Source organism: Pseudochaenichthys georgianus, chromosome 4, assembly GCF_902827115.2.
Source record: "Pseudochaenichthys georgianus chromosome 4, fPseGeo1.2, whole genome shotgun sequence".
NCBI classification, from domain to species: Eukaryota; Metazoa; Chordata; class Actinopteri; order Perciformes; family Channichthyidae; genus Pseudochaenichthys; species Pseudochaenichthys georgianus.
In genome coordinates this window covers 40,401,963-40,423,864 of record NC_047506.1, presented here as the reverse complement: position 1 = coordinate 40,423,864, position 21,902 = coordinate 40,401,963, and the positions used below count along the sequence as shown (strand labels likewise).

At 41.9% G+C, this 21,902-nt stretch overlaps 2 protein-coding genes across 11 annotated transcripts in view; one reads left to right on the top strand and one right to left on the bottom strand.

The window, feature by feature from the left end:
- Positions 1-21,902, top strand: part of mcf2l2 (MCF.2 cell line derived transforming sequence-like 2) — a 175,616-nt gene that overhangs the window by 76,176 nt on the left and 77,538 nt on the right. The gene's annotated exons all lie outside the window — the stretch shown is intronic.
- On the bottom strand, positions 681-21,853 carry b3gnt5a (UDP-GlcNAc:betaGal beta-1,3-N-acetylglucosaminyltransferase 5a). 2 transcript variants are annotated; one of them, XM_034080624.1, is made up of 2 exons: positions 21,559-21,853; positions 681-2,538 (listed from the first exon to the last, which is right to left on the bottom strand). In XM_034080624.1, the coding sequence occupies exon 2, from the start codon at positions 2,021-2,023 to the stop codon at positions 848-850; it is 1,176 nt and encodes a 391-aa protein (XP_033936515.1). In that variant the 5' UTR covers positions 2,024-2,538; positions 21,559-21,853; the 3' UTR covers positions 681-847. The 2 variants fall into 2 exon arrangements, with proteins under 2 accessions (XP_033936515.1, XP_033936516.1); XM_034080625.2 differs by lacking the exon at positions 21,559-21,853 and adding an exon at positions 3,758-3,905.

Sequence of the window (21,902 nt, the reverse complement as noted above, 5' to 3'; positions counted from 1 at the left end):
TTTTCTAAATGGTTCCTGTTTACGCTGCATAATCAGTGCTGCATGACAAGCGGTGAGGATTAGCAGTGATTATCATCATCAAGTGACCATTTCAAATATTGATGACTTTCTTGTCTGGCAATAGGTTATTCTGTTTTTTTAAAGGCAAATTGACTACAACAAATAAATATTTGGGTCTATGAAATGGAGAGATTCAATTGTCTTGTTTTGTCCAAAACCCAAATATGTTCATTTTACATACAAGGACATAAAACAGAAACTAAATGATTTGTTCTTTACCCTCTTTGCTTACTTAAACCCGCTTTTAAAAAGTGTCCATTCTCTTTCAATTGACTCAGCGCTTAATCTGCTAATTGCCATCAATCAGCTTTAATTGAACTACAAAGAACAACATGGTTATTATTCTTGAATATTTGAATAAGCCTTATTTGAAAGGTTGTTCTTCAGAATTTGCGATCTAGAAATATTCAGATTATTTATCTAAAAAGGATGAATTTAGCAATTAATGTCTGCAGAGCACAAATTGCCTCAGATGAATTATATCAACTAGTTTTGCCAGCAACTCACTCTCCAGACTCTAAACAAAATGGCCTCAGAAGTAAGACATAAAGCCCTGGTGTAAAAGAACCATAGTGTTTTACCAGTATCCTGTTGATAAATGAAGAACAGCTAAGAGCATGTGTTTGCTTATTAGAGCTTTTATCTTTATTACCATAGAGCAGATAGCCAAGTAAACACTTACATATCACATTAAAGCAAAATAGCATGGCAGACTGTTTGAGTAAAGTTCCGTCATTTGTTTGTCTGCAAACATTTAGCGTTAAGCAGTCCTTGCGTTACCTGAGCATCATGTAAAAGCAGCCATACAGGAGTAAGAGTTCTGGTAATATGGCCGACACAGCATCATCGCCCTCACCGCTGTGCAGTACAGGTTACCCATGAATCCTCTGGACTTGCCGTACACCGCAGGGTCTGTAGCTGCCTGCCACAGTGACCGCACGTCTGTGGCGTGACCGTGCGATGTGATCATGTGGTCATAGATGCAGGGGTGATATGGAGCCTTGCCCTCACCTGAAAAGTACACATGCTCCTGGGGGGAGACCCCCATGGCTTTGGCACAAATCCCCATGAAGACGTCGTCAATATAAATGGAGGAGTTCAGCACCTGAGTGGCCTGGTAGATCTTAGAGGCCACATCTCCTGAAACCACGTACCCCGCTCCAGCCGTGTAGTCCGGGTAGGAAGGCCAGGGGTACAGATCATAGGGGACGTGGTATTTGCTTTCTTTACGGCGAACTGGAGGGGCTCCTCTATGTACATGCCCCACCCAAAAGTCTTTGACCCCCGATTTACTACTCAGAAGCTGCCTTAGGTACTTCACCAAATTGGGCATGTGGACGAAGATGTCGTCATCTGCAGACATGAGGAAACGCGCCTGAGGGCAGTACTCGTGGACCCAGTGGAACTGCGTGATCAGTTTGGCTGTGAGGTTGTGGAAGGTATCCAAGAAGTCCTGCTGGATCAGGTCTCCGTAGGTCTGGTCCTCCTGCAGCAGTGCTCTCTGCACCCTGGGTCTCCGCTTTGCGTCCACACCGAGGGCGAACACCATCCGCACGGTGGCTCCCAGTTCGGAAAAAACAAAGCTCTCGTTCCCCCACGTGTCCCTGATGGCCTGGCGCCGCTCAAAGTTCTCTGGCGATGATTTCACAAACAGAAGAAGGAGCACGTCATCCCCGCTCTTCCCATCTCCCCATGCACATTTCCCTGGGTGGTTGATGAGGTACGGGTAGGTCACCAACCCGTTAGTAGAACCATCCTTTCTGTGACGGTTGGAGCTGATGTTGAAGGAAGAGTTGAGGAAGTCGTAGCTGTTGACCAGGTAGCGGTACGTGTAGGACCTCATGTGGCTGACCACATGGTGGTCCAGCTCCTCCCAGCTGACCATCACCACACACAGCACCATGCAGGCGGTCAGCAGCTGCACGACCTGGCACTTGTGAATACGACGGAAGTTCATAAACATCGCGAATACTGTTTTTTGCTGATCTTCAAAACCTGAGATCACCTATTCTCTGGATACTTCTAGACATGTACTCTCCTCGAGCGGTATCTTCTTCTGGCTTTTCTTTAATGGTAGTATTGTTATTGTATTTCTGCCTGCCTCTACTACTCATTCCATCTATCAAACCGTTTGCCTTAGTTTAGCCTTCACTTTATCTCCTCTAGTCTGTCTCGCCTTAATCTCCTCTTTCATTCGTCTGTCCTACCTGGCATCTCTTCTCTTTTAATGATGTAAAGTCCAGTAGACCTTTGTCAGGCTCCTCATGAGTCTGGGTTCCTCTGTTACTGATCTTCCTCAACTGTGAGATGCAAAAGCTCCGCTCCTTCATGATAATCCGGCTGCTGCAAGCATCTCCAGGTAAAGCTTGGCGTCCCTCCTTCGTCCCAAACAACATGCTCCGTCCTTATTGTTTCCTGAGAACTCTTCTCCACGTATCCCTCGGGCTCACATCAGTAAGTCGTAGGAAGACATGGTGCCTGAAAAACAGATAGAGATACCCATGTAAGATAAGACTCATATTGATGAATCCACACGTCCTGAAATGTTAAGTTGATTCATTCATAAGGAGCATGTTTCAGTCATTCGTCACACAACATGTACACAGCCAGGTGCAAGCCTCCAAATCCCTTTCCTGCAGGTTTTGTATAATTGTGAGGTAAATATATGCATGTCTGTTTGTTGGACAAAACGAGGACATATTGATCAAATCATTTCTGATTGCACTTAAGTGATCCATTCATGTGTTCATATGGTTCAGAAAGCACAGACTCAGATCTGGTTGCAACAAGTGTCTTAATAATCTTCTCTCGACCCAATTTGTCCAAAGACCTGTTGAAAACATTGGGAGAAGGGTTGATGCTACAACCTTTCTCCCAATGTTTTCTCTCGACTCATAATTGAAAAAAGTTTGCCCTCTGGATTTGGTTGAGAAACCTTCAAAAGCGAGAATTAAGTCAAGTGGACTTCCTGAGACCTTGAGTGCCATATTCCTTTCTTTAAGGGTATCAGAGTTTGTTAAATATCATATTTTAACAAACAGTAGGCAACATTACGATTAGATGTATTATTCAGAAAGTTAATCTGTATTCATTAATTTCTTTGACTGGCTCTCAGAGTCTCAGCAGTTGGCTCAGAGTGTGCTTATTCTTGCCATGCTGTTAGTTAGTAGTTGGTGTTATATAAATATTTCGTAAAGGACCCACCAGAATCATTTACAAGCATTGTTGTGTGCAGGTGACCAGACATTCCATATCCCAAAACTAAAACACACAGAAGAGAGAAGAGTAAATCATGCCTGAGTGAAGTGATACAGCACTGATAACTTTGAATGAAAATAGTTTATATATTCAATATGTTAAACAATACAGCATGCCTTACTGTAAGAAGTGTGCTTAGTATGAGCCCACCTCCCTCATGAATATAATGTCCTCGCTTTATTCATCCGTGTCAGAAATGTGAGGATAAACGTGAGTTCATCGATTTCCCTTCCCTCTAACGCCGTGCGTGTGCACTTTGTCAGGTGTACGTGCATAGCTCACACATTACTACTTGTTTGCAAAACACGAGACCAAACAGACCGGCCATCAGCCGTGCCACGCCATACGAGCTACCAGACCTTTCACTGTTACCGACCGACCATCAGAGGATCATCCCGGGAGAGAAAGGCACCGAGGAATGTGCTGCTGTCTTACTCACGGAGGATACGGAGAGGAGATTGACGGTGTCACGGTTTGAGACCTGTGCAGGACTTCCCGTGATCACTGCGAGTTGTCCCTGTTCCATGTCACCATTAACGGTGCGTCGTCACGTGGTGTTTGCGCACAGCTCTCAGCAGGTTCTGTTTCCCCTCAAGACTCAGCCGGTATGTTCATACTTTCACAGATACATCTAACTCGTCATCATCATGTGTACGTTTTGCAGTTTTCATTGTTCCGTACTAAATGTAGGCTATATCTATGAGTATACTGTAGGAAGCAGTGTTGGGTGTAACGTGTTACAAAAGTAATGTATTACTTTTTGCTGTAACAAAGTAATGTAACGCATTACTAATGAAATGTGGGTAATATACTACTCGTTACAATTCTCAGTAATGCAGTTACAACTCATTTTAACCCGAAATTATGGTGTTTTGTTTTTTAAGAATTCACTAACATCGCGAGACATTCCGACACCAGAGAAAGATTGTGCCGGTAGATTAGTACACCTGGTGGTTACGTAATCAGTCAGGCTGATCGTGATGAGCCTGAAGGGTGTTCGTTTCCCCATAATGACCAAGTCGCTGCACATTACCCGCTTATTACACGGCCAGATACTAAACAAACTAACGAATCGACTCCCAATATTAATTGAAATTATTTTATTGATTTAAAATTATCGTATTTCTTCCGCTAAGAAAAAAGAAAAACTCCGTTCAACGCATGGATGTATAATAAGAACATCCACGGCGGTTCCACGGCGCACCAACGGCTGGAACTGCGACAACAACAACTTTACGGCAGCACTGTCCAACTCAGTTCAGTTTCTGCTCCACTAACAAGTCCTTAAACTCTGCAGAGCCCAGACCGTGTTCTGTTCCCGTTAGTGTTTACTTCTTGTCCGTCTTCTTCTGTTCATTTATCTGACTGTCTTTTACCCTCTTTTACTTTCTCTTTCTTGATCCTCCTTAGCAACGGAATTGACCAATCAGAATCGAGTGTTCAACTAAGCCTTGCATACACAGTTGCTGCACTAAACTACATTTTAGCATTTAAAATACCTAGCCATTATTTTGCAGTTATTTTGGTGAAAGTAACTCAAAAGTTATATAAAAGTAGTGTAACTCATTACATTTCAGAGACAGTAATATTGTAATGTAACTTATTACTTAAAAAAGACAGTAATATGTAATGTAGGCCTATTACATTTTGGAAGCAACTTGCCCAACACTGGAAAATAATAACTATACTAGACAACCTTCAGTATTCATATTTAAATTCAACATTTCTGTAGGATCCATATAGATCCCTAGAATATATTTTTGCAGATGAAATGATTTTTTCTAATTATATGCCATTATATCACTATCATATTTATTTAGGAAATCAAATCCAAATTCTATTGCGCCTTTATACCGTCTAGAATCTGTATAATATACCCACATGTTAAATTATCACTGCTGTATTCCAAATATATTTCAGTCGAGACTCTTTTATTTGTATTACTTCTAATATCTCTAAAATATTCATATAATATATTGATAATGATATTATATGTTATTGTAAAAGCCCATGGTTAAATCAGTCGTGCTCAAAATATAGAATAAAAGACACATTTTATTTTACAACTGAAATTTACCAAAAGCATTGTTCTTTTAATATTAAGGGATAAAGCATTACTTAGATATGTGTATCAGACTTTCACGTATAGCTACATTAGCAATACGTGTATGGTTTTCCAGAGAGGAATATTATGAGTTTAGTGTACTTTGTATTTTTTCATTTCTCTTGGCATCACTCTAATATTCTCAATTGGTGGATAGGTATTTAATATGGACTCCAAGTCCATTTGTCTGGCTCCTCCGTTATGTGTTTATACTTATTTGATCACAATCTCTAGGGCCTGGTTTTTACAATCAATATCCTGTGGTTTTATAATTATATCCCAATATTGTAAAATAACTGACACACGAATTAAATCAAGCATGCTTTCTTTACTTTTGTGAAGCTGACTGTTGAGCGGCCCAGACCAAGCATGGAGGCAGAGGCAGAACGTCCAAAAATATAACCCGACGTGGGCATTTATTAAAATCATGGGCACAAAGTTCACCGCCTCAATCCTGCGGTTCTCCTTTCACACGTCCTGCAGCCACAAGGATCTCACACACACACCCAGCCCCTCAACAGACAGCGAAACAGAGCCTAAATACACACACTCTAATCAGCACAACAAGACACAGGTGAGGGGGGAGGAGCCAACACAGGACACCAGGTGCACACAATCATCAGCCACAGACAACATATACTGTGCAATCACGCTGATAAAGTGCCCTATCACCCGGCCTGAAGCCGTCAGTCCATAGTGACCAAGTTCCCTTCATCACAACTTTATTACATCTCTATTCACGATTTTATATATTCAATCATCAAAACATATTGTTGTACGATGGGATCACACTAAGTTACATCTGGTTCTACTGCTGCCAAAAAACACACCTTTTTCTAGTTGCATAATAATAAGGCTACTTTAGGGGAGCTAGTCTGTGTGTGCACACTGTATGGAGTTCACTGATGTGGTGATGCTTTCCGTGGGAACAGTCACAGCAAGAGAGAACACCATTAACTCTATCTTCACACACACACACACACACACACACACACACACACACACACACACACACACACACACACACACACACACACACACACACACACACACACACACACACACACACACACACACACACACACACACACACACACACACACACACACACACACACACACACACACACACACACACACACACACACACACACACACACACACACACACACACACACACACACACACACACACACACACACACACACACACACACACACACACACACACACACACACACACACACACACACACACACACACACACACACACACACACACACACACACACACACACACACACACTTTGACTAAGCTAACCAGATTTGACTATTTAAGTGATAAAGGCAGGTTTCTGTTCACCTCCCTACAACATACTACAGCGGAAAAACACACAGGCTCACAGACATCACATCTCACATTCTGTCCGAAGATTTAGACGAATAAAATAACTTATTTTAACAGTTATATTGCAGACCATATTGTACCAATAGTGTACAACTAACAACAAATAACCATACTCCAATGTGAAAAGGCGAAACTGCAAACTCAGAAACTGCAGATAATTTTTAGAATCGCTGTGTCTCGTGCATGTGTTCACAAAGCGACAGCTCAGCGTGTATTCTGTGCTCTTCTGAGGCATGCTCCCCCCCTTCCCCGCTTTCTTTGTAATCCTCTTTTCAATTCAGAAACAATGGATATACGAACATAATGAAGGGTCAATCCCACTCTGTGACGGTCCTTGAACAATGCTGGGGCCAGTTATTTTATGAGTGGCAGATTTAATGCGGGACAAATAAACATTGTTTGTTAAAGTGGACCTATTATGCTATATTGGAAACATATATTGTAGGGCCATACCTATACAAGTTCTTTGCTTAAAATACTAAACAGATCACCCATTGTAGCCATGCCTCATACCCCTCTTTTGCAGCCCTGTTAGAGAAACGCGGATTTTGGGTCCTTAGCTTGAAAAATGCCGGATCAGAATTCTACCGGAGATAAAGTTAAATTCTGCTGTGATAAAACGCCATCCTGTTCTAAACCACATCAAGGATTATATCTGAAACAGTATGGAGCTCAAATGCTTTTTCTCTTGTGGGTTTATCTCAAGGTGAGTTCCTTTTTTTATTTCCTGCTTTTTAAAAACACATGTGCTCTCCAGTACAGGTTAGCTCTGAGTGTTAGCGAGGCTTGCTAATGTAAACAAAGACGAGATTACGTCCAAAACACATCAGGCATTGTTTCTGATCGCAACTTTCTGTGGGTCCGCCGCCGATTTGACGTCATATCAGCAGCAAATCTGTATCTGCTCGTTGTTTTTTATGTGTGAAATTCATAATTTGAAAAAGGATTGATTCGAAAATAAGTACAAGTAGCCTACTTCTGGGTCTCTGTGTTTCATTCAAGCTCTACTCTGTGTGTGGCACAAGCCATTTTGTGTGCGAGCGAGCGAGCGAGCGAGCGAGAGAGAGAGAGAGAGAGAGAGAGAGAGAGAGAGAGAGAGAGAGAGAGAGAGAGAGAGAGAGAGAGAGCTGGTACCGGAGATCGTAGTGGTTAGCATCTGGTGCTAGCTACGCTAACGGATATAAGGAGATTTTTCAACAACAAGCTGGAGGGAGAACTCTCTCCTGTCAGACTGAGAGTCTCAGATAACCTCAGCTCAGGTGAAGTAAAGGACTCAGTGTTTAGATAGTTAACTTTAGTCTAAGTTATCTCAGTGGGTCTCAAACGGTTTGGTCACGATTAATGTAAATAAGTATGTCAGAGGCAGTCGGGCATTCGTGGCGCCCTACTCAGGTTGGTGTGTCCCGCACCGTTGTCTCTTTGAGTAAGGCACTTAGCCCTTAGTTACTCCAGGGAGAATGTCCCTGTAATTGGTCATTGTAAGTCGCTTTGGATAAAAGCGTCAGCTAAATGAAATGTAATGTAATGATTATTTTTAGGCTCAGCAAAGATTTGTTGTCAGTTTGTAGGTGTTGCCATCTGCTTTTTTACCGTGATTCTACAATCAGAGAGTTACAAGGGTCTGTAAATGCAATGAAAACAATTGGCCACAGCAAATCATTTATATTAAAAATGTAATTTTTACTTTTGAATACTTCAGTACAAAGGATGTATTGAATAATGTAAGTGATATGTGTACACATATAAATCATTAGTCAAAACAGGGCTACATTTCATTGAATTATAAAAGGTATGTTTCGCAGATAAACCTAGTAACCCCGCCCCCTTAAAAAAACCCGGCTCTTTTGAACGGCTCTCACAAAGGAACAGAGCCATAAGATCCTGCTCCCTTCAAAGAGCCATAATTCCCATCACTAGTGTGCATGCTCCACAGACCCAGATACTGGAGAGTCAATTTTGGCTTCATGCGCCACTGAGCAACTTCTATAGGATTGAACGTGGTCCCGCCTCCTCTGTGTCCAGTTCTGTTTATACATCCATATAAACACTGCAAAAGGCACGTCCTCCATGTTGGCTAACTACAGAGTGAAAGCAAGTGCCGACTCAGCACAAACAACCATAGTAGAGTGGCTTTAGCCGGACAGAGCCCCCAAGCAGAGAAGCTGCTGACGTCTGAGCAACACACCATGCCGAACACAGGCTCTCTGAACACTGCTGCTACAACAAAAGAGACAACACGTGGCCCATAAGCCACACTTTGAGGTCATGTGGATAAACATCATGAGACGCTCAACTGTTAGAAACTGTCAAACATTTACAGTTGCAAGGCTCATTTGGGGAAGATAGTTTCCTGTTGTTCTAAATATGGAAGGATGTTATGCACGTTCTAGAACAACCTTCTTTGAGCATGGGCGCTTATCTTTACTGCCGCTTTTGAGATCAACAGATTACATTTGTTGTTATATGTTGTATAGTTGTATGTATATGACCAAACTATTAAGACAGAAAAGCCATGCAAATATATTTAGCAGTATCAAGTAGGAAGCATTATTTCATAAATGATGACGCATTGCTCCCCCATACCTTAAGATGCTTTTAATGCTACACATATTGGTGATTCTGGCCCTGGTTTACTTGATATTGAATTAATGTTGTGATTTTCCTTAATGCCACTTTAGAATGCATAACAACTCGTGGATACAAATTGGAATTTATATAATTATTGTACATTTTGAACAAAATATGAATCCTTGAACTGGTAAATAATTATCAAATGTGCAGATATTTTCCTTATTTCATGGTTTGGCCCCCTCCCACACACAATAATCCTTAAATAACAAATCATAACTCATCAACCAGAGGTTCTTCCAAAGGAGATTGTAAAATACTTATTCAGATCATTAGAATGTATGGCTAAATCTGGCACTTCTTCATGATGGACTCAAGTACTGACGACAATTACTATGCATTGTCCCTTCTTAAATAAATATGATCCATAAACAAACCATTTAGCCTACAGGAAATGGGAAAAATACATTATTTTACACACTTATTGAGTGTTGTGTGTTCTCTGATTGATCACCATCAATGATCACTTAAGTTTAGAAAAACTTCCCGGCATTGGAGAGGAATGCCAGCTCCGTCACTCTCCCTGAGGCTTCTTACATTCCCTCCCTGTTAATGTTTGTTGGGGGGGGGGTGGACTTGTACCTTTCTCTGCTGAAGTGGTCTTAGGACAGGGGTTGTGGAATGCTGTGTATATTGTAAAGCCCCCCTGAAGCTAATGTGGAAGTAGTGAGACTGGGCTGATTAATTGATAGTGATTTTCTTTGTAACCCCTTTTCTTTAACAGGAAATAGTGGTTTTGGTCTTGCTCACTGGAGTTATGCGTCTCAGTTCTGCACAGGCCGACATGCACTGCTGTCAAACTGACAGTGGTGGAATGTAACTGTAAGTACACAGTCAAATATTGAGGTGCTTGTACTTCACCTAATTACAATGTTATCCATGAAGTTGGAACATTCCTCTTTTTATTCCCATTTAGTTTTCACTGTGACATGTTTGGAAGAGATTGATCAATACATTGTTGAAGATATACACTTTATCTTTCACTTTAAATATCTCTGAGATTCGGCAAAGTAATAAAACAAAAAAAAGGAGCGGGACACTGTGAGCTGGCTCACTGGTGGGGGGTCGGCGAGACACCACGGAACTCAGCCTGGGCACACACACAAACTCCCAGCCAGGCTGCGGGTGTGTGTGTGTTTCAGGCTGGGTTTCGCTGTGTCTCGCTGTCTCGCCGACGGCCACTGGGCTCACAGGGAGGGGGGGGCAGGAGCTCCAACAAGGCGTGTAGGACAGAGAGTGAATACACATACTATACAGAGATGCTGTATGAGAAACCAATGTAAATCTATTTTAGTATACCTCAACAATGGAATTATGAACAGTAGAAATGGCAATGACATGGGACCTTTAAGTAAAATATCTTAGTACTTCGTCCACCTCTTCACTTTGACATATTCAGGTGTCTTTACTTGAGTATTCTTTGCTTCTTAATACTAGTACTCACTATAGAGGTACATATTGTACTATTTACACCTATCTATCAACACATGATGAAACTTTATTGGTAAATTCAGAAGTAACTGTGCTTCACTAGCCGCAGCATAAAAATGATAAATACATTAATCTGTTCATATTAGGCATTGTGTAGTATGAGTATAGTTTTATGCTAATGCTTTTGTTCCTTTACTTAACAGTATATCTATTGTGGCTTTACTGGTTTTACATAAAACCACCAATTGGATGAAGTAACAACTTTCAATTGAGGTCTTTGTTGCTTCTTCTTACATTTGAAGAGAAGAATAGCATGTTCACTCACGTGGTACCAGCAGAAATATAATCTGAGTTGCACACATCACCTCAGGCGGGATATTTGACACCCTACCTACCTACTTGTGTTTTCCCGACACTCGGCTGACAATGCAGCTGGGTTCACCATGCATTGTTTAACTCCAACCGGAGTTTTCCTTCTAAATAACTCATAAGAGAACACCCTTTTACAAGCTATACTATGTACACTGAACACAAATATAAACGCAACACTTTTGTTTTTGCTCCCATTTTTCATGAGATGAACTCAAAGATCTAAAACATTTTCTATATACACAAAATAAACATTTCTCTCAAATATTGTTCACAAATCTGAAAAAGTCTGTGATAGTGAGCACTTCTCCTTTGCCGAGATAATCCATCCCACCTCACAGGTGTGGCATATCAAGATGCTGATTAGACAGCATGATTATTGCACAGGTGTGCCTTAGGCTGGCCACAATAAAAGGCCACTCTGAAACGTGCAGTTTTGCTTTATTGGGGGGGTCTGGGGGGGTCCAAAACCAGTAAGTATCTGATGTGAGGGGTAGGGTTAGGGTAATGTTGTGAATCGAGTAGCCCATGGTGGTGGTGGGGTTAGGCCTTATTAGGCCCGGCTCACTTTAATGCTGCGCTTCCATTACAGTTTAGGAACTGGGGTAGTTACTATAGTAACGCAGTGTAGGCGGAGCCGTGACGTCATCTTCAATGAGAGCCCCAGAAAAACAACACAGCCGTTAGCTCTTAGCACTCAGAGCTCCTCATATCTGTTCAGAAACTAGACAAGAGTTAAACAAGTACAAACCACAGACTGCCTGTGTCATGGCGAATACAGTCGCTGCTTTATTTATGTCTGTATAGGCCGTTGTTGTGAGTGTGGACGGTCGGAGCATATACAACGTTAGCTATAGCCAAGCTCCATTTAGAAAACACGCATTTTAAAAGGGTTTTTCGCCTGCCGTCTGTCTGCAGACTTGTCAAAGCATTAATTCACGGTTTTTACTAACCGGTATCAGTATGTTGTTACTTCGGCATCATTTTGAAACGTGTATTACAATTAAATCACGGTCAAATATGTTCATCTTGTTGTAGTTGTAGCCCCCTTGCCAGCAATTCTCCCTCTAGTTTAGCATACTCAGCCCGACTCAGCCTGGTTGTTCTTGGCCCGAGAACCACGATTTTATGGGGCCAGAAAAACTGTGAATTAGGACCCGCTAGCCGGTACTAGGCCAAGTGGAAACGCAACCAAAAACGGCCCCGCACGGCTCGGCATGCTTAAAGCGAGCTACCCGCTGCAGTGGAAACGCGCCATTAGTAGTTTGTGCTGTTGGTCATTGGGGTGACACATACAGGAATGCAGAATATCTCTGTTATTTAGGCCGCCGTCACACGTTTTCTCAATGTGGGTTCAACCACACAGGCTGCTGGCTGTGATAACTATCTGGCCTAGATATGATCAACTAAACATGACAGTCCAGTCTCCTCTGTCACACATGTCCACACTCAAGGATTACTTAGTGAAGGAGTTTCGTAAGAGGAAGTTGAATTTCTTTAAAGTATTATTCTGATTTAGACTTTTCGTGATTCCCAATTAACTATTAACATTGGGGAGTAAAATGTCATTAGAGGTGATAGAACTGATAGCTCAACTTGTTTAAAACTCATAATTGAATACAAATCAGATTTTCAATAATCTTCTTGTTCTGTTGAAATTAGTTTCAATTACCAGCATCAGACCACACCTCATTAGACAGATACGTTTATTTGGAGGCCGTGACTAGTCTAAACTGCACACTCTTAGAAAATACAGCGTGAATTTAAACAAGTTGGTACTAGCATGATACATTTGAATGAACCAAAAGCAATGGAGTTGTTGACTTCATTTCAACCAATCAGTGTTACATTGCACATAATCAGTTGCACACTATCAGCTATACAATCTATATTTTACCATGATCGAAACTTCTTAACCCCATTACACTAAGTGCTGTGGGAACCTACACTTCAAATGTGGGCAATTTCTGTGGGAAACATAGCTTTTTATAGCAGTTGGCTGAATCGCTGCTCCCAGCATATTTTTGTTCAGCTATTCAAATCTGTGAAAAGTTTGAGGTCTTTCCCATATTCCTCCCAGAGGAATGCCAAGAAGTACGCTGGTTCGATTCCAACCTGTGGAATGTCTAGGCATGCCAGCCCCTCTATCTCCCCTTTAAATGCTGTATTTCTCGAATCTCACCCAAAAAAACATGAATTCAAAAAAACATGTTACGATGTTGAATGTCAGTCACTAATGATGGCAACATGTTGATGCTGTATGTGGTCGGTGATGTAGACGTGACCAGTCTTTTTTCAGAACTAAAGTAAAACTACTTATCCTATAATCTCTGGTTTTAGATTGACTCACAGTTGCGGGAAACAAAAGAGAGAAGAGGAAGTTAAGAGGGCGACAAAACTTTTTTTTAAACTTTATCTTAACTTGTGTGGCCTAACTGTTGACCGTTGTTTCCTGGAATGGAGGGTACATCGAACTATTTGGAATTAAAGTTTAAGCAGAAAAAAACTAAAACCATGTTCTATATCAGGGGGGTCCAAACTTCTTTCACAGAGGGTAATACATACAGAAAAATATACGAAGGGTTGGGCCGCTCACTAGAGGTATATTGCCTCATAAATTAGAAGTTAGAAAAATCTATCAAATGTAGGTAAATGATGGTTGATATTGATGAAAAAAACCCACAGCTCTCCAGAAGGTTTCATGTATTGTGTTGGCAGCTCATTCCTTAAAACAGCAGGCTCAGATTGCTTATCATAAGAGGAAATATTAAGGGTATATATTTCAAGGTTGTTATGTAAATGTGTTATTGGGCTTTTTTCTTATCAACTAAGATTTGTTAGAAAATCTTTTCAACTTTAATTGACTGAATTTGTGTTATATATTTGAACATATATATTTAAGAAGTACAATAGCAGATGTTTAATTTGTGGACCATATTTCATTATACTTTTTGAATTTGCTGAGGGCAGATTCAACATGGTCCGCGGGCCGGATTTGGACACCCCTGTTCTATATAATTATAAAATCCAAGTGCCAATAAAAAAAACGTAACTTTGTTGAAATATATAGATTATTTTACACTCAAAGAAAAATACACATCAAACAACACAGACCATTTCTAAATAGGATTTAAATGTGTTTTAATTATAAAAAACCTTTCAAACTTGCTCTGAGATTTATCCATGGGCGTAGGAAGCCTCCTCAATGAGGGTGGGACAATTTGACAGGGGGTGTGGGCAGGTGGTGGACCTCACCTCCTCTAGTGGTTTCTCGATCAACTGGTTTACAGAGGTGTGGGGCGTGGCCTTCGACTGAAATACACATTTCAATCGCTTCTTCTGTCGTTTACATACATCTTTTGGTATATTTGGCTGGATAGGAAGACTTTGATGCACATTCAGTACCAGTGTGTGAGGTTGTGGTTACGATGGTGATATCCAGACGCGAACAGCGAGGACTACAAAAAGAAAAACGAGTTGACTGGGGATGTCTGTTCAAAACATTGCGAACTCCAATAAATCATTTAAGGCCAGCCAGTTGCCTGACTAATTACTCAATATCGTTCTTAATGTGAAACCAAGTCCATCTGAGACCTGTGTAAGTGAAGCGTACGTTGTTTACTGACAGTTTGAAAGCAGCGTGGACAACTCTTCAGCTGTGGTAAGCTGTGATCCGCCCAGGGTAAACTGTGTTACGACTTCTGTGGCTATCGACCAGCGATCATGTTTAATATGAAAGACTACACACACACACATGTATCTCTTATCAAAACGGCATTCTGCAGCACTCATCCAGATAAGATGTGACTGTTAACTCGTTTTGCAAAGATAGCAGCAGAAATGTCATTGCTGCATGTGCAGGTACTTAGACTTTAAAATGCTGCTTGGTCATGAATGCTGGTCTCGGCAAACAATATTAGGAATCCTCTATTCAAACATAATATTCAGTGTGCATCGACATGTTCATGCTGGACTCAAACCCGAGTCCCAACAGTAAGAATCACTCAAGCCCTAGCCGTTATGAGTGCGCCACGAATCAACATGTCACAATAGATCACCACAGTTTATTTTGTTACATTAACATTGTTAACAAGTTCCAGAAAAATGCAACCCGACCATCATTTATAATGTGAGCGAATGTATGTACACTTTAAGCCATATAATATACATATTATAGTAGGCATTTGCTTAGAAATAGTATACTGACTGAGGTCTGTATTAAGCATCATTAAGACCCACCGAGATCAGATATATGTTTATCAGCGTGCGAGCCCATATTATGTATTGTGATAAGTGTTCATTTTACATATACATGTGTTCTAGTGCACACATTAAGTTCCAATATGCAAATCAGGCCATGTGTTTCGTGATATTTGCCATGCTGTACAATATAATATTTAGGCTCACAATATAGACATTTTTAAACACTAACTTTCTAAATAGGCCCCCCATTTCCTTTTGCTATGTCTGCTAATGCAGTAGCCAGGGCTGGACTGGGACAGCAAATCGGCCCTGGCATTTAGACCCAGCCGGCCCAAATCCATAAAACAAACAAATAGTAGCGGTTATTGACAAGAAGAATAACTCAGTATAATTAAAAAAAACGCTATTATTATCCTTTTTACGTACCAGGGGCAAACTAAACTAATACATACAACAAGTATGTGTAACTATCAATCATTAGAAATTAGACCTTCAAACCCTCTCACAAAGCGAACAGTGACCGAGCACTAATAGGGGGGTCTGATGGTGGTGGAGGCGGGGAGGGAGCGGATCAACAACTTGAGCAGCTGTCAACTCAACATTGTAAATAACCAACAAAAGACGATCACCGGTTCATCTTGTTTTTGGCTTGAGAATAGTTTGGGCAGCGTGAGAGCGTGAGATTGAGAGTGAAAGCGTGTGTCATACGCTAGATGCGTGAGAGTTGACAACCCTGCATTACCTGCTGCAGGTGGGGCCGACCAGTTATACAAGAGGGAGACAATAGCTGTACTTATTTTTTAATGAGCCACATGCCATGATGCACCAACTTCAGACTTCCTCACAGAGCCACTCCTCCACCACACACGAACGCGCACATGACCAATGAGGGCACAAGATAAGTTTGTGCACAGATGGAAGGCTGACAGGCAGGTAGGCCAAACCAAGTTCCCATCAGCAAAAACACGTGGGTTTGCTATCCTGGCTCCAAAATGGTGGAATGAGCTCCCCATTGAAATCAGGACAGCAGAAAGCTTACACATCTTCCAGACTGAAAATTCATCTCTTTCGACTCCACTTCGAGCGATAGAATTGTTAACAAAGCACTTATATACTAAAGGACTGGCTTATCTAAAGCCAGTTGAGTAGCACTTGAAATGTTTGGCTCTATGAAACCTGATGTACTTTATGATTCTGTTTTCTTCAAGGTTGTGTCTTCCTGGTGGAACGCACTTATTGTAAGTCGCTTTGGATAAAATCCTCAGCTAAATGCAATGTAATGTAATGTCTGGGGGGGTATGCCCACCCCCCAGAAGAAAAGTTTTAAAAATAACCCCTTAAATGATGACTTCTAGTTAATTTAAGGGGGGGGGACCCTATAGTGCCCTGCCTCCCCTTTCTATGACAACACGATAGAGATAGGACCAGATGAGTCTACAGGATGAGTCGACGGCATCTTTTCTTGGGCTTGTTTCTCCCACAGATTGACGCTCTGATATGACTCCCTGATAAACACTGCTATGTCATTGATTAGGTTGAAAAGTGTTCCACATTCGATGACATTTTGGGTAGTTTCAGCCAGGACAAGATTAAGAACATGAGCATAGCACCACACATGGACATGAGTGGGTGACTGGGAGGTCATCAGTGCAGAAAATCCTTTGTACCGGCCTTTCATATTGGATGCTCCATCCGTTGCATTACCTATACACACATGCCCTTGTCCAGTTTCAGATGCTTGAAGTATTGTCCGGTGGATGCGTGGCACTTCACTAAAGCCACAAGCCTCTCTTGCACAGTCTCATTGACATATTTTAAGATTACTGAACACTGATCCTGAGAAGTTATGTCTTGTGTTGTGTCCAGCTGAACAGAAGACATTCCGGCCTTCTGGACATCACTGGAGATACTTTCTTTGATTAGACTACCAACAGTTTCTATGATGGAGTTAACAGTAGTTTTGGAGAGTAGGGGGATGAGAGACCCTCTACCTTTTGTTCCACTGGATTGGTGCAATTTCTTGCTCTTCTCTACGCAATCATCCAGATGCTCTTTTAACCAGACATCATACTTTCCTAATAAAAGGATGAGCTCCAAAAAGTTACCGTGGTCCACGGTGTTGTCAGCTAGCATATATGCTCCCTCATTCTCCACCTGCCTGCACTTTCACCACATCCACCACACGCTCCAAAACCTGACGTCTCTTTCGGACTTGTTCCCTATGAGCAGACATCTGACTGCCAGCAAACATGCTTTCGATGTCTGCTTTAGAGCACCGTAAGAAAAAAGCTTCAGCACAGGTTGAATGTGTAATGCTCTTTTTGTGCTCCTCTGTACGCTGGTGTGCGTGCGTCCAATCTGACATTCCAGTTATAAATGTGCCAGTGTCAGTCCTCTTCCCAAATGCCAGACATACAAAACAAAACAACATATGACGTCCCTTGCAATATGACGCCACTTTCTGCTGGTGCCATCTTTACAGGTGAATACCGTCTGCACAACTGGATTTCTGGTATGTTGTAAAAACATCTGTAACATAGATGGCTCGGGGCGGGCAAAGTAATCTATGTCCTCCTGCTCTTTGCTCTCCTCACTCTCCTCCTCTGGGGATGCTACCTGGCTCAACACGATGATACAGAATGAATGGATTCCCTGATAGAGGTCCATACAAATAGGCATTGACATAACAATACCACACAGTTAATGGTCAAAACTACATGTGTGCCTCCATTTTTTATCTATTTCTATATTATTCATTCTATATATTGTCAATCAAAACTACCACAACAAGCTGACTATAAACATTTTCTTCAGGTCCCAAAAGACCACTGTTGCCCTTATAACCAAATAAGTAAATACACTAAACAAAACAAGCTGACAGTAATGGTTCATGAATGTTGGTTAACTTTCAATGAGACAACGTATCAGAGTCCCATTAAGCTATATTTTAACTTGCCAGGGAAAACCTAAAAAAGCCAGCTTACTAGCTTGGAGGCTAACGAATGTTTCTCTTATAATATTTGTCTTATTAGTGCTTCATCAAAGGGATATTAATGGGTTCCAGAACTACAGAGTATCATAACCTTAATAATAATATTTTCCTAATTTTCTTAGCTTCTGCTTACCGCCAGTTCTCCTCGCTCTCCCCACTCGCGCTGATCTCTCTCCCTCTCATCATCTTCCTCACCACCAATATCGGCCACGGGTTAGAAGAAGATGGACCTGCACCTGTACTAAACATGTCGGTTATTTTGACACAAGCGGCAGCATCAGCACGAAGGGCCTGCTTTTTTCTTGCCCGCAATTGTTCTGCTCTCCCTTTTCGCTTGGCCTTCGCCTTCGCCATTTCTAACTCGAACTTTTTTTTTTCTCGAAAAAAAAGGAAGTTTGGCTTCAACGGCCGGCTCACCTCCTGGGGGCGTGATTTAATGATGCACACCGAGCGGCCCAAAGGGGGAGGTGATTAAAGATTTGATTGGGCCGGCCCAGTGTCAATTACTAAAAACATTTAAACAGAGGGCCAATATACCCGTCTTATGGGCCGGGACTTCAGAAAAAAAAAAAAATGACGTGTCGGCCCAAAAGGCACGTCGGCCCACCGGGAAAATGCCCGGTATGCCAGATGGCCAGTCCACCCCTGGCAGTAGCTGATAGGATGTAAACCTGGACCAAAGCTGTTGCGCTAGAAATAGAATGCAATTAAAAAAAGGTTTATATTCTAGCAATACTGGCTGTCTTTTCTGTCTTGCGACAGACTCACCAAAATAAAATACTTAAAGAGCCAGTGACAGCCTCCCAACAACTGTTGTGCAATGAAATATTGGGCTACTCGTAGTCTCGAACCGTCAGTTTAAAAAAGAAGGTGCGATACTGTTCCGATAAATATCAATAATTTCGAACATCGCGGGGAAATTCCTTCGACTCATTTTGAAGTTTTGGGGGAAGCCGGAAGTGACGTCAATGCGGGAACGCTTCACTGTGCGGCGAGAGAGCCAAACACGGACAAAGTGTGTTGTCATGCGTAGAAATGGTGAATTACTGAGTTTAGGCACGCTAATAACGTTTTAATGAAGTTGACTACAGTATATTCATATTTGTCAGTGCTTTCATGTCAATTCGGCGACATAAACATAAATGATCGTGGTGAAGATGATGATTACATTAGGATTAAAAATCGGTAGTGAGAGCTACTGAATTTCCTCCCGTCGGATGTGATATAAAAACAAATCGATTATTTTTGTAGTTGTGAACTCAAGTGGATTAAACTACATTTATTAGTGCTTTCATGTCAATTCGGCGAACATATGATACATTAAATGATCGTGAGGATGATGATCGTTTGTTTGAGCCGGTCTGCATTTCCTGATGAAAAAACAGACCGATGCTTTTTGTAGTTGTAGTACACCAACGTGGATTAAACGTGTGTTTTTTTTTTTAATGGCGGACTGGCCATCGGGACGAATCCTGATGGGCCGGTACCGAAGTGGGCCGGTCGGATAAGTCACTAGCACATCCCCCACTCCCCCCGTTGACAATTTACTAGCGATACCGAAGTGGGCCGGTCGAGTCCACCACTGGCTACATGACCGTATGATCGCCCATATTGACGCACCTAATTCCTAAACTTCTAACAGATACAACATAAACCGATCCTTCAGCCTCATATGAGCTCTCAGACACGTTCAAAATTAAACTGTCATCATCGCTGTCTGAGCTTGCTGCTGTGTGCGCCGTCGTGCGTTTGCATGCAGATGCTGGGATCCGGACGGTGCAGCTGGAGCTCTTGGCCCGCAATTACGTCACACATAATTTGGCGGGACTTGAAGAATCCCCGAGAAGATCCAGAAAATGGTCAACATTGAAGGGCAGATTAATGGTTATCAAAGTACAAATATCCCAAATCAGTTCAGTAACGGTTTTCAAGGGGACAATATTTACTCAAATTGATGGGTTTGGATGATGGGGGAAACTCTTTTCTACTTCATGCTATCTGCACAAATGGTTGACATTAAACATTAAAAAGACCAGGCAGTTCAGAGAGAATCAAAAGGAAGGCAGGCAGGCAGGCAGCTTTGCATGACATTCTTCTGGACGTGTTTCATTGTGGTGATAGGGTAGTCAATCGTTTTGTTGACAAGACAGTAGTGACGGCCATCTTGGTGACGTGTGTTGTTGTGCGAGACCAGAGATGTAGTTCATTAAGCGTTTCACACAAACAAATGTGTTACTTCACAGTTTTATGACACATTTTTATTTTTTTGACTTGCAAAATTATCTTTTAAATTGACAAACATATTACATTTGTGTAATTTGTGGCACAATTCAAACGGGATCGAAAGATAATCTTTCTCTCTCCATTGACTTCAATACATAATTTTTTCGAAATAAGGTCCCATGGAGCTCCCCCGGAAGGGGAGGGACTTCGCCACTCTATTGGTGGAAATGATTTTACAACTAAAGATACAGCTACACAAAAAACGCAGCATGTGTACGGCTCTGAGAATCTGCCTTGGTACAAAGTAGCAGTGAAAACATGAGACGGAATTTCATTGATTTGGGCATTCTCACAATAAGCAAGTGGAATGGATTTGATAATGAAGCACTGACACAGCGCTCTACAGAGAGGCGAGTGGATAGACCGATTCTCGGACTTTCCGCATAGTAAAAGTGGGGGGTCTAAACTAATCATTTTAAAAAGGTGGGAGGGGAGGGGGGGGGCTCATATAATGGCTGCGACGCCCATGGATTTACATGTGTGTCAAATACAGCTAATCAACCAACTCAAACTATAGTGTTTCTGTCCTGTGAGCTCAGTTTTAGTTTACTCTGCTGTTTACTAACTTCTCAGTCTGAGCCCGATTCATCCCCTCAGTTTCACTGAAACACGCTTGTAAACTCTGAGTTTCCGCCCTCTGAAAAAGTGCCTTGAGTTCTGGGACTGCGTGTGTTATATCATCTTAGCTCTTCTCTTACCTCTCGGATTCTGTCAACTGCTAGCATTTAGCCCCGAACAAAGGAAGGTATTATAGACTTTATTTAGAGACACCCTTTAACACACACACACACACGCGCGCACACACACACACTGCTCCTCACTTACCGGCTGTTTTTTCAGTCCTGTCCATGTGTGAACAACAGATAAAGCATTTCCTCTTCACAGCTCCTGTAAACTCTCCCTCCTCATATCTGCCTTAAGGTTTCTCTCACTTTTTCTGCCTCACTCTTTCCAGCTACGTCTCATTTCTTTGATCCCAATCCTGGCTCTTTGCCACTCAGAATGTCCTCTTCTCTTCCTCTTTTTCCTCTCACTCCGGCCGCTGTAAAAAGCAGTAGCTCTGACGGTCCCCGCGCTGTGAGGGTGTGTGTGTGGTCGACGGGTATGTGGGTGGGAGCCTCATAAAGGGGGAGGTCCCACCCAGGGGTTGCAGTAGAATAGTCCAAAAA